At 48.6% G+C, this 12,534-nt stretch overlaps 1 protein-coding gene across 4 annotated transcripts; it reads left to right on the forward strand.

Annotated features, from left to right (window-relative positions):
• Positions 1-65: 65 nt before the first annotated feature.
• FKBP1B (FKBP prolyl isomerase 1B) lies at positions 66-11,924 on the forward strand. Of its 4 annotated transcripts, none has more exons than XM_060117404.1 (4): positions 66-76; positions 5,209-5,256; positions 9,959-10,071; positions 11,351-11,924. In XM_060117404.1, the coding sequence occupies exons 3-4, from the start codon at positions 9,961-9,963 to the stop codon at positions 11,477-11,479; spliced, it is 240 nt and encodes a 79-aa protein (XP_059973387.1). In that variant the 5' UTR covers positions 66-76; positions 5,209-5,256; positions 9,959-9,960; the 3' UTR covers positions 11,480-11,924. The 4 variants fall into 4 exon arrangements, with proteins under 4 accessions (XP_059973387.1, XP_059973385.1, XP_059973386.1 ...); XM_060117402.1 differs by lacking the exon at positions 66-76 and adding an exon at positions 1,600-1,649; XM_060117403.1 differs by lacking the exon at positions 66-76 and adding an exon at positions 1,600-1,649 and having other exon boundaries at positions 11,306-11,444.
• Positions 11,925-12,534: the final 610 nt, after the last annotated feature.

A 12,534-nucleotide genomic window follows, 5' to 3' on the forward strand; every position in this document is an offset into this window, starting at 1 on the left:
TTCCCATTGGCCAATAAGCTCGGGCTTTGCCGCACGGACCTCTGGGAGTTGTATTCCCCGTGAAACGCCGCCGAAGGTAAGCCTGCTACAATTTCTCCCTTGAAAGGTATAGCGCCTTCCCCCACTTCTCATCGGTTCTCTTAGTCTAAGAAGGAGTCCGGGAGCCCTAGAGTCAACACGGCTTCTTAACCTTTTTAGGGGTGCGGGGGTTGTTGGGGAAGGAGTCGAGGACCTCTAAAATAAGATAAAATCTCCTCAGAAAAATGTTCTTTTCCGTACACAAAATACTGAAGCCGTTCCATGGACCTGTGCTAATTACAAACCGTTATTCTACACTTACCCCAAAAGTGCCTGACCATGGCCACAGTTCAAGAAGCTAGTGCGTCACTAGGCTTAAGACCGGCTATACCCCTGGGAGACTCTGGGCCACGCCTTGGGGCCGCCCATGGGGAATTTCAGATCCTGACCCTCACAGTACAGTTGAGCATCATGTTTCTTGAACACACATCTCCTTCGGCGATGCTGATAACCTGAAGTTTCTGCCCCGACCATCTGGGAGAGAAGGAGAAGAACACCTCCAGGGCCCACTCTTCTTTGCTCAGGCTTTTCTCCCCATGCCTATCTTCCAGCACCATAGCTGGAAGAATCATAGCTTCATATCAATTTTTGCAACAATGCATGAAGAATGAGGAAAAAGAGAGAGAAAGTCCCATTCATTTTTCAAACAAATGTTACCTTCTCCAAAAAATACCTTTCCAGATTCTTATGTCTCCTTTGGGTGGAGGTGAAGGGTCTGGTAGAACTCATTCATTCATTCATTTATCCCACAGCTTAAATCTCTCCACGCCGTAACTGTTTGTGTCCCTGCCCATCGCAGATTCAGTTCCTCTAGGACAGCAATTCTGTCTTAATTCAGCCGGTATCCCCAGGGCACAGTTCTCTGCCTTGAAACGTGGGAGTCCACCTGTGCGTACGTCAGAACTACGCAGGATGGAGAACAGTGGTTTGGGGGTGGGGTGGGGGAGAGTCAGTAATTACTGGCTTCTCCTCCACCCCCCGCCCCCACCCCTCAGCTTGCCCCTGCAGATTCGGACAGCCTAGCTGGGGTGGGTACCTCTCTGGTGCTTCCATGATGCTCTGAACGCCATGGCAGTGAACTCAGTTAATAAAAGTGTTGGTTTAGTTGCCGGCCTTCTCCCCCAAGTCTGTGAGACCGAGTTGACCGGCCCCCCTCACCCCAGCTTAACACAGAGTAGGTGCTAGATAAATATGTGTTGAACGGATGGATGGATGAATGGATGGATAGATGGGTGGGTGGATGCACGAGTGTCTGCATGCATCCTGCAATAGCCTGGTCAAGCTCCCGAGCAGCCGCGTCAGGGTCCCTTCCCCCGAGCCCCGCCCCGGTCGACCCCACCTTTCCGCGCCGCTCCGCCCCGCCGCCCCCTTCCCGGTGGCCCCTCCCCGCGCAGGTCCCGACTCCAGCCGCACCTCCTCCGACTCTGCAGTGGCGGCGGGGTGGCAAGCCGGAGCGCCAGTGGGCCAGGGCCGGAGCCGAGCCGGGGTCGGGGAAACAGCGGGGACCCTCGGAGGCGGGGCCAGTGGGACCGCGATGGGCGTGGAGATCGAGACCATCTCCCCGGGAGACGGTACCGGGTGGCGGAGCCGGGGGAGGAGGAGGGGTCTCGGGGCGGAGCCCGTCGGGCGGGGGTCCGATTCCGAGGTGGCTTGGAGGGTGCTGAACAGGGAGAGCTGGCCTAGGATGGGGGAGGTGGGAGAAGACCCTAGATGGGACTGTTGGATGTCTAGCACACATCCTTCGCCATCCCCTTACGCGCCTGCTCACCTAGAGGAACGAAGGCGGCGGCTGGGAGGCTGGGGTCTGCGGCCCGCCACCACCCCGGGGGCCTCGGGCTGCCGCTGTCCGCGGCTAGAACCGCTCGATTATCCGCTACTCCTGATTTCCTAGGGCCGTTTTTTAGCTCCGCTTTCCCTGCCCTGCTGGGTGAGGTCTGAAAACAGGGGAAAGGACATGCTTTGGGGTCTCTTCTGCTCAGGGCAGCCCCCTTCTAATGCGCCCGCCTCCCGGCCTCTGGTTGGGCGGCCCCCTGCGATCTGGGCGTTGAGACGCTGTAGGGACCGAGCCAGTCTGGGAATGATGGAGCGCTCCTTCCACTGCCTCTGCATCTTGCTTTATCCTCCCTGTCCCACTCAGCCTCTCCGGCCATCCTGTCCACTCCCATGGCTTTCATTATGGGCTGCAAACCGATGGTCTCCAAACTTAAGCCTCCAGCCCAGGCCTCCAATCTGAGTTCCAGGTGGTCCATTTATCCAGCTGCTGCTCAGCCTCTATCTGGACATCCCACGGATCCCTCAAAGTCAGCAAGTCCAGAACAGAACTCATGCTCCTGGTCTTCCCCACTCCCTAGCACTCCTCTGTGTTCCCTTGTTTCCTGCCTCAGGATTGGCACCAGTCACTTTCCCAAGCCAGACATTACAGGCATCACCCTTCTGTAATTGAGTTTGGATGTGCCAGGAGTAGCTATTTCTTTAGTTCTTAAACCAACCTTAATTCAGACTGGAGCCCTCATTTCTGCAGGATTTGACAGGCAAACTGCATGTCAGACATTATTGACACTCCCCCACCCCCAGGAAATTGGAGGGTCTCTTGGTTCTTGGCCACCCTCCTTATTGAAAAGCAGTGGTCCCTAGAAGTCCCAGCCACAACCTTGGATCACCCATGGGCTGCAGGCTTCTTTTTCCATGCTGGGAACCATGGTGCTGCGTCCCAGGAAGCATCTCCCTGAGGCCTTTTTACCCACCAGGGCACTGCCATAGAGTTCTGCCAGTGTCCTCCAGGCCTCTTCTCCTTTCCCTGGTTCAAAGAAGCCTTTAGAGTTTTCTCTACTTATCCTCCCTCCCTGACTAGACAAGGGGCATTTTCTCTTGAAGGGGGATCAGATTTTTAGGGAAAGCCTGGAGGAACTTTGGCCTTCTGCTTTTAGCTCATTCTAAACCCCTGAGTCAAGAAAACACAGAAGGGCCAGCTACCATGCTATAACCCAGAGGGGGCAATGTACCAATTAATATTTCAATGACTACTCTGCAGTGCTGGGGGTGCCTGCCTTGGTGGAGCCCACACCAAATCCTGCCAAGTTCTTCTGCTGAATAACCTCTAAGGCTCCATCTCCTCAGCCCCTGCCCTAGTTCAGGCCACCATCATCTCTCACCTGGATTTCGGCACAGTCTCTAAACTGGTCTCCCCACCTCCATTCACACCTCCTGGCCTTCCATCTGGCCTCCCACCCCACCCCCACCATTTCCCCCACCACAGCCTGAGCACTCTTTAAAATGCATATTTGACCATGCCCCTCCCTGGGCATAAAACGTTTTAATTAATCTTACTTTTTCTCCAGGCAGACAGTGATACAGCCTCCTGTTACCTTCCACACTAGAGCCTCATCTCTTACTACCAGTACCTACCCCCCCACCACCAACTTTTCCTCCGGCTTTATCGAGCTGCCTGCCAGTTGTTAAATATACCAGTCATTCTGCAAATATTTATTGAGCATATACTGTGTGCTAGACCCTAGGATTACACAGCAGGGAACCAGACGGGCTCCCACCACTGCTCGATTTGAAGCCTTTGAACATGTGGTTCACTCTTCCCAAATTATCTCCCTTAACTTCCTTGGTAAACTACTCATCTTTTAAGACCCAGTTTAACCATTATCTCCTCTCTGATACTTTCCCTGCTGCTCAGTCAGTCAGGTGCTCCCTCCCAAGGGCCCCCATCTAAATGTTGGCTCAGCTGTTAGCCCTCACAAGGCTTTAAATCCCACTCAAATTTATACCTCCAGTGCAGACTCTCCATCTGTCTACTTGTAGTACAAATTCACATGTCTAAGAGGCATCTTAAGATTGCCACCTGCACAAATCAGTTCCTCATCAGTCTTCCCCATCGCAGGAATCAGCTCCTCCATCCTTCTAGTCGCTCAAACCTAAAACCCAAGCATCGTGGTTGTTTTCTCCTTCTCACTCATCCTGGACCCCATCTCCATGCCATTAGCATGCCCTGTCAGCTCCAATTCCAAAGTATATTTCCAATCTATTTTACTCTCTTCTCTGCTGCCAACCACTTTAATTCAAGCCATCATTGATTTTCTGTCTGGATTATTGCAACAGGCGCCTAACTGTCCATCCTACACACACAGCCAGAATGATTTTATAAAATCTTAATTCAGATTATGTCATTCTCTTGCTTACAACCTCCAGTGCCTTCCTGCTGCACTTAGAATTATATCCAGCTCTGCAAGGCCCTGTATGATCTGGCTCTTTCCCACTTGTCTCCACCTCCTTCCCTTCTTTCCAGTCATCTAGGCTCCTTACTGTTTTGTAAATGCACCGATCCTTTTCTGCCTCACAGTTTGTGCGCCTGCTGCTCCCTCTTCCTGCAGTGCTTTTCCCAGCGCATTGCTCATCCTTCAAGTCTCAGCTGAAACATCATCTTCTCTGAAAGGCTGTCCTGGACCACCCATTCTAAAATGGTCTGTCCCACTGTATCTCTCTGTAATTTATCATTGTGTTTATTTTCTTTAGAGAACTTATCACAATCTATATTGTCTTGTTTATCTGAGTATTGTTTGTCTCCCTCCATTAGAATGTAAACTCCAAAAGAGTAGGGATCTTGTCTGTATAATTCACTGGTGTATCCCGAGATCAGGCCCAGGCCTTGCACACAGCAGGTATTCAGTAAATATTTGTGAATGATTGTGTTTATTCATCCTTGTGCACAGTCATCACCCTGCATTATAATCTATTATTTATGTGTCTGTTTCCCTAACCTCATTGTGAGTTCACAGATTGCTCTGTGTCTCTGGAATCTAGTCCAGGCCTGGCAGAGAGGAGGCTGTCAGAAAGGTTCGTGGAATGGACGAAGGAAAGTAAAATGAGCAATCAAAGAAAGGAAAAGGACCAGGAGACAGTGGCGTTGTGGAACCCAAGGAAATAAAGTTCAAATCAAGTCCAGAGAAGTAAAGTGACTAATCTGGCTCGTACTAAGCACAGAGCCAGAACTGGAACCATGGGCATCTCCATGGTATGGAGGGGAATGTGGGCCAGAGCTCTTGGTCACAGTCACACATGAAATGTCCCAGGCGACTTTCTGCAATGCGCTGTTTATTCATCTCTCCTCATGTCTCCTTGCAGGAAGGACATTCCCCAAGAAGGGCCAGACGTGTGTGGTGCACTACACAGGTAGGCTTCACTCCCTGAGCCCTCATCCAGACCTGCCGCTCCCCAGGCAGGTCTCTCCTCTGATACTCCTCTCCAGAGGTATCAGCTCCTCCAGACCAGGCCCAGAGCCCAAGGCAGCCAAGTCTTGTCCCTCTGACCAGCTATCCCCAACTCCTCCCAGCCAGCCTTGAGGGAATGAGAAAGGGGGCTTGCAAGGTTAACCCCTGCCCTCATTTTTTTTTTTTTTTTTTTTTTGCGCTGTACGCGGGCCTCTCACTGTTGTGGCCTCTCCCGTTGCGGAGCACAGGCTCCGGACGCGCAGGCTCAGCGGCCATGGCTCACGGGCCCAGCCGCTCCACAGCACGTGGGATCTTCCCGGACCGGGGCACGAACCCGTGTCCCCTGCATCGGCAGGCGGACTCTCAACCACTGTGCCACCAGGGAAGCCCACCCCTGCCCTCATATACCACCTCCATTCCCCTTCTGTCTGTTGCAGGCAGGGTGGAGCCCTGGCCCTCCTGGTGCTGTCCGATACTTGGAAATTCCTCTTATAGCTCTGAGAGCCCTGACCCTCCCTGCAGACTCCCTTTTCATCCTACAGTGTTATTAGAGCAGAGGAGGTCAGCTTCCTGAGAATTCCCTTTCTTTTTTCAGAAACAGACTATTCAATTCAGCCTACTGTTATTGATCACCTACTGTGTGTGAGATGCTGTGCTGAGCAGTAGGGGCACAAAAGTGAAACAAGAGGATCCCTACCTTCATTGGGCTGGGGGTGGTGGGGGAGGGCAGGAAGTCAACTGGAGGCTCTGACGCAGTGCGAGGCGCAGGTGGCAGTGGCCGTGTCAGGGTGCTGTGCGGCCAGAGCAGGCCCCACCTCTGCTGAGCCCTCTTGGATGATCTGCACTGGAAGGCCAGGTGGGCTGAGATCCTGAGGACCGCTGGCGGGAAGGTTACAAGCAGATGTTTGTTCCGGGGGTTGCGTGCTCTGCCTTGTGACCTGCTTCCCAACGTGGCAAACTTGGTGACAGCCACTTAGCAGACAGCAAGGTCCAGTTTAATTCCTAGGACATAGTCAGATGGGACCATTTTTAGCAATCCTCTGGGCCAGTGTGAAGTGCCAGGTTGATTCTAGGCAGACAGTGTGGGTATTTCTCAACAGCTGTGTTGCCGGTCGCTGACGTCAGTGGGCTGGAGCTGTGTTTTATCTCCTGGTGATGTGGCCTAATTACCATGAGTCTTCTGGGGCCTCTGACCTGTGTAATTGATTTATCTGTTCTACATGTTGCAGACAGACCAGTCCTTGTCAAGTTACTCAAACCACGACATCCTTTTGCAAAGACCTTTCACACTACATACAGACAGGAGGCAATGTGCATTAAATACTAACATCAGCCACGAGTGGCTCTGGTCTGGGGAGGGACTGTCTCATCAAACCCAGCAGGAGACTGTATGGGACTTTTTGGTAAACTTTTTTATTATATATAAATACAGTAGAGAATATAACTCTAAGATGTACAGCTCGATGAAATTTTTCTAAAGTGATCCCACTTATGTAACCACCACCCCCCAGATCAACAGACATTTCCAGCACCCCCAGGACTCCCCCTTTTGCCTCTTCACAGTCATTACACCTCCCTAGAGGTAAACAGCATTCTACTTTTTTGTCCCTGTGGATTGATTTCACCTGTTTTTGAACTTCATATAAATGGAATTGTAGAGTATGTACTCTTTTGTGTTTAGCTTATTTCACTCATTATGTCACTTTTTTCACTTTTGATGTCTGTGAGATTTATCCAGAGTAGTTTGCTCTTTTTTATTCCTGTACAGGTCATTGTATGAATATACTGCAATTTATCGTTTCTACAGTAGATGAACATTGAGATTGTTGTTCGTTTTTAGCTATTATGAATGGTGATGTTTTTTGGTGCACACGTGTAGGCATTCTGGTTGCCTATATATATGCAGGAGCGGAATTGCCAGGGCACAGGGTTATACCTATGCTCAGATGTAGCAGATCCTGCCAAACAGCTTTCCAAAGTAGTTGTGCTAGTTCCCACTGATACCAGCAACGTCTGAGCATTCCAGTTCTACATCCTCATCAACACTTGGTGTTGTCAGGTTTTTGTTTTATTTTTGGCCTGTCCTGGTGGTTTTGACTTGCACAGCCCTGATGATTAATGAAGCTGAGTACCTTTTCACGTGCTTCTTGACCATTTGGATATCCTTGTTAGTTTGCCCAAATTTTGTCCACTTAAAAAAAAAATGTGGTGGTCTCTCTTTTTCTTATTGATTCGTAGGAGTTCATCTGTATCCTAGATATGAGCCCTTTGTTGGTTACACCTACTCCAGACATCTCCCATGCTATGGCTTGCCTTTTTACTCCTTTATTGGCATCTTTTGAACAGAATTCTTAATTTTAACGAAGTCCTACATATCATCAGTCTTTTCTTTTATAGTTAGTACAGTTCAGAAATCTTTGTCTATCCCTAGGTCATGAAGATGTTCTTCTATTTTTTTATAGAAGCTTTATTATTTTATCTTTCATATTTAGGTCTGTGATTCATCTGGAATTGATTTTTATGTGTGGGTGAAATAGGGGTTCACTTTGATGTTTCATTTCCCCCATTTGCATATGCCGTCAATCCAGCAACATTAATAAAAAAAATCATCCTTTATCCATTGCATTCAGTAGCACCTTTGTCAAATCAGGTCACCATGTATCTGTGGGTCTGTTTCTGGACTGCATGGTTTTGGATGAATCTGCAGCAGTAGATAACAGTATATCGTCTGAAGTGGATTAAGTCATATGAAACCTGAATAAATTGGGGAGTGAGCAAATCAGTCTTTAAATGGAGTGTGTGAATGTGTGTGTGCGCATATCCATATGTGTATTGTACAAGTATGTGTCTGTGTGAATGTGTTATATCTGTGTATCTAAATATTTTCCTAGCATCTGGCCATCGGGGTTTTCTTCTGAGGGTCTATGCATATATGCATGTGAGCATGCATGCGCATCTCTGAATATCTTAGCAACCTGTGTGTATGCATGAGTTTGTATTTGATCTCCTATATTTGATACAGAAGGATCCATCTGTGTGCATCTCTGTGTAGCGATAGGGTTTTCTTCTTTGCCTGATTTAGTACCCAGGGCAAGAGCACAATTTATTCTGCCCAGAAAATAGGTAAATAAGAATGTCTCTTTTATACATTTATGTTGTAGAAATTAGGAAGTGGAATCACAGATGCTCAGATACTGAGCAGGCCCAGACCTTTCATGTTAAACATGGCAAATCTGAGGCCATGAGAGAGGAAGTAATTTGCCTCACTTCACACAATGAGTTAGTGTCAGAGTGAAGTCAGAATCCAGTCTCTGAACTTACAGGCTAGGCCTTTCTCTGGTCCCAAATTGCCTTCTGTTGTGGTCCAGGGGCCACAAGAAGTCATGGAATAGCATCACTTACAGAATGTCTGATCTTTGAACTAGAGACACCAGTAAGAACAGAAAATAGAAAAGCAGCTCTTGGGTCTTAGGCAGCTGGACTGAGACAACACATGTACATCAGGGATGACAAGGTATTTGCAGCTGGAGGCTGAGGGGTGCACCAAACTGCTAAGACGACACTTGGGGTGCTCTGGGTTCACATATCTCTTTTGTATGAGGTCTGGAGGCCACCACTGACGGGCTGGGTCACTTTTTAAAAAAATTTTATTTACTTATTTATTTTTGGTTGTGTCAGGTCTTAGTCGCGGCATGCGGGATCTTTCATTGTGGCGCACAGGCTTCTCTCTAGTTGTGGTGCACACAGGCTCTAGAGCGCGCGGGCTCAGTAGTTGCAGCTCATGGGCTCTCTAGTTATGGCACGCGGGCTCTCTTGTTGTGGTGCATGGGCTTAGTTGCCCCGCGGCATGTGGGATCTTAGTTCCCCAGCCAGGGATCGAACCCATGTCCCCTGCATTGGAAGGTGGATTCTTGACCATTGGACCACCAGGGAGGTCCCTGTCTGGGTCACTTTACAGTTACAGTTCACTGTAGTAAAGGATGATACGACCTTTGGGTTTTGCATGTTGGGGGACCCTTGCGCAGACCAGGTGCGGACTCAACCTGAGGATGAAATGCCTGGGAAAACAGACCTTCAGGTTGAGGCAGCTCCATGATAAAAGTTGCAATGTGCAGAAGTACTTGAGAAAGGTATGACCTGAATGGGGCAGGGAAGGGAAGGAAGGGGAGGGCAGAGAGAAGGTTATCAGGCAGACAGTAGCTAGATCTTAAAGTGCCTGCATACAATGTAGGCATTTGGATTCTGCCTCTGGGGAGTTACTGAGGTATTTTAAGCAAGGGAGTAATAGGATCAGGTATGTGTTTAAAAAAAAAAAATCATTCTGGGTACAGTACGGAGAATGGAATGGAGGAGTAAGAATAGAGCAAAAAGACCAGTTAGAGTTGGTTCCTGTACACAGGTGAGATATCATGGTGGCTTGATGAGCACACAGGGTGGTGGTAATAGAAATGGAGAAAATAGCTGGACTCCAAAGATATGTAGGACTTGGTGATAGGCTGTATGTGGAAGTATCCAGGTTTCTTGCTTGGCCAACAGGACGGATGGGGAGGACTGAAAGACAGAAGGTTTGTACAGAATAGGGATTCCATTTTAGACATGTTGAACCTGAACTGGGAGTTAGCTCATGACCACGGTTATTTTCCACCCTATCCTTGCTTTCACAGGAATGCTTCAAAATGGGAAGAAATTCGATTCATCCAGAGACAGAAACAAACCTTTCAAGTTCAGAATTGGCAAACAGGAAGTCATCAAGGGTTTTGAAGAGGGCGCAGCCCAGGTAGGATGAGGATCCTTGTTAAGGGGGACTTGAGGAGCTGGGGGTCTGGGCTCAGCACTCTGCCCTCCACCCTCACCCTATCACAGACCCACTACTGCTTTGACTCCACTGTCAGGGCATGGCGATGCCACCTAGTTTCAGTCCTGGCTTTGTGGCCCCACCCTTTTAGTTGCCAGCATGACTCCTTTGTCACTGGGGGTTCTCATCCCAAGCACATCTCCCCAGCTAGTTCTGAGCAAGCCTGTGAGCTACCAGCTGTTTGGGACTGAGGCAGCAGAAGAGCTGGGGTGGGGGAGGCCAAGGTGATTTGTTTTTTAAAATTAAAAAAAACCACCCAATTTCAGACTTGCAAAAACATTGCAGGTAGAGTTCCCATATACTCTTTACCCAGCTTCCCCAAATGTTAATGTTTTACATAACCATAGTACAGTGATGAAAACCAGAACATTAACATTGATACAATACTATTAACCAATCTATTCAAATTTTTGAGTTGGTTATTCAAAATTTTAAAATTGATTATTCAAATTTCACCAGTTATCCCACTAATGCCAGAGAAGTTCTTTTTTTTTTTTTTTGCGGTATGCGGGCCTCTCACTGCTGTGGCCTCTCCCGCCGCGGAGCACAGGCTCCGGACACGCAGGCCCAGTGGCCATGGCTCACGGGCCCAGCCGCTCCGCGGCACGTGGGATCCTCCCAGACCAAGGCACAAACCCGTGTCCCCTGCATCGGCAGGCGGACCCCCAACCACTGCGCCACCAGGGAAACCCCAGAGAAGTTCTTGAGGACTGCTGTGATGAGCCCTGGTTCAAACTCTTCTTCTTTGCTCTATGAAGTCATGTGATGCTCCTTGCTGTGGCCTCTAATCTCTAAATCTCTCTAATGAACTGCTTCTATCACCTACTTGAGCATGTACATGTACATGTGCTCTTTATACACCTCTTTAGGCTTCTTTGGAAGAAGAAGGAAAAATTATGAACAAATAGAAGTGTTGGGCCATACACTAATTGAATAACCAGCAGTGTTTGTTGGATGAATGAATTTGAGACTACTTTTTAGAAGTTATTTTCCCGCAGTCAAGTCTCTGTTAGTCTGAGGCACAATCTGCATTTGTTACAACTCTTAGCAACACTTCAATGTGCCACGTAGAAAACTCATCTCAGATCTTCAGAGTTACCATGAGGATGGTTTGGGAAAATGCCATAGTTACCTTACTTTTTTCTTTTAAATCAAGCTGGGTCCTCTTTCTCCTCTCCCCATCTGCCCCCATCCCTGCTAGATGAGCTTGGGGCAGAGGGCGAAGCTGACCTGCACCCCTGATGTGGCATATGGAGCCACGGGCCACCCCGGTGTCATCCCTCCCAATGCCACCCTCATCTTTGACGTGGAGCTGCTCAACTTAGAGTGAAGGCAGGAAGGAACTGAAGGTGGCTGGAGATGGCTGCTGCTCACCCTCCTAGCCTGCTCTGCCACTGGGACGGCTCCTCCTGCTTGGGGCTCTTGATCAGTGCGCTAACCTCACTGCCCCAAGGCGTTATCCATTCTCTCAGCCCAAGTTGCTCTGTATGTGTTCTGTCATTGTTCACGCGCATCTTTGCTTGAGGAAACTTCAGCTGCAGATTGAAATGTTTCAGGTTGTGCATTTTGCGTGATGCATGTAGTAGCCATTCCTGATCACAGAACAGATTTCTTGTTCGCACAATTTACACTGCCTTACGTTTACTTAAGCCAGACACACAAGGTGCTCAGACATGAAATGTACACGGTGTACACAGAGGGACTTGAGCCAGTTGCCTTTGCTGTCACTTTCTTTCTCAGAAATTCTGCTGACTTAAATGATGTCCTTTTTGGAAATGATATGAAAAATAAAGGCTCTGTGCTTGACAAATTCCTGTCCATCCTTATTGAAGGTAGAAAGTGCTTTAAGGACCACATAAGTCAGTTGCCCTTGGGAAAAGAGTGGAAAGGAGAAGTAGCCAGGAGAGTGATAATAAATACAGTACAGGTTTCCCCCACTATCTGAAAGTGGAAAGTAGGGCATTCCTATGAAGCCTTTTGTAAGCTGAAATGGTATAAAGCGAAGAAGCAATTACCTGAGGGCACATCTTGCTTACGGATGCATGAAATAAATCGAGATAAAAGCACAGATGCTCACAGACACAGTTCAAAGCTATGACAGCTTGATGCCGAGATACTGAGTATAGTTCTCGGGGAAGGAGCTTGGTGGTGTCACTTTCACTGCTCAGGGTTCATACTGCCTCTATAGTGGCTCTGAACGCTATTTTTGCTTTTCTCCTTTTTTCATAAAAGCAAAAATCCTTTTTGGATTTCTTTCGTGCAGCAAAAACAGGTACTCCTGTAGGTCTTTCCTAAAAGTGAATTAGCGTGAAGTGAACTTTCGAAAAGCAGGGGATACCTGTAGCTCCGACGTACCTATTGTACTTGCTGGCCCTTGTTCTATTT

This window comes from Mesoplodon densirostris, chromosome 14 (genome assembly GCF_025265405.1).
Source record: "Mesoplodon densirostris isolate mMesDen1 chromosome 14, mMesDen1 primary haplotype, whole genome shotgun sequence".
NCBI lineage: Eukaryota > Metazoa > Chordata > Mammalia > Artiodactyla > Ziphiidae > Mesoplodon > Mesoplodon densirostris.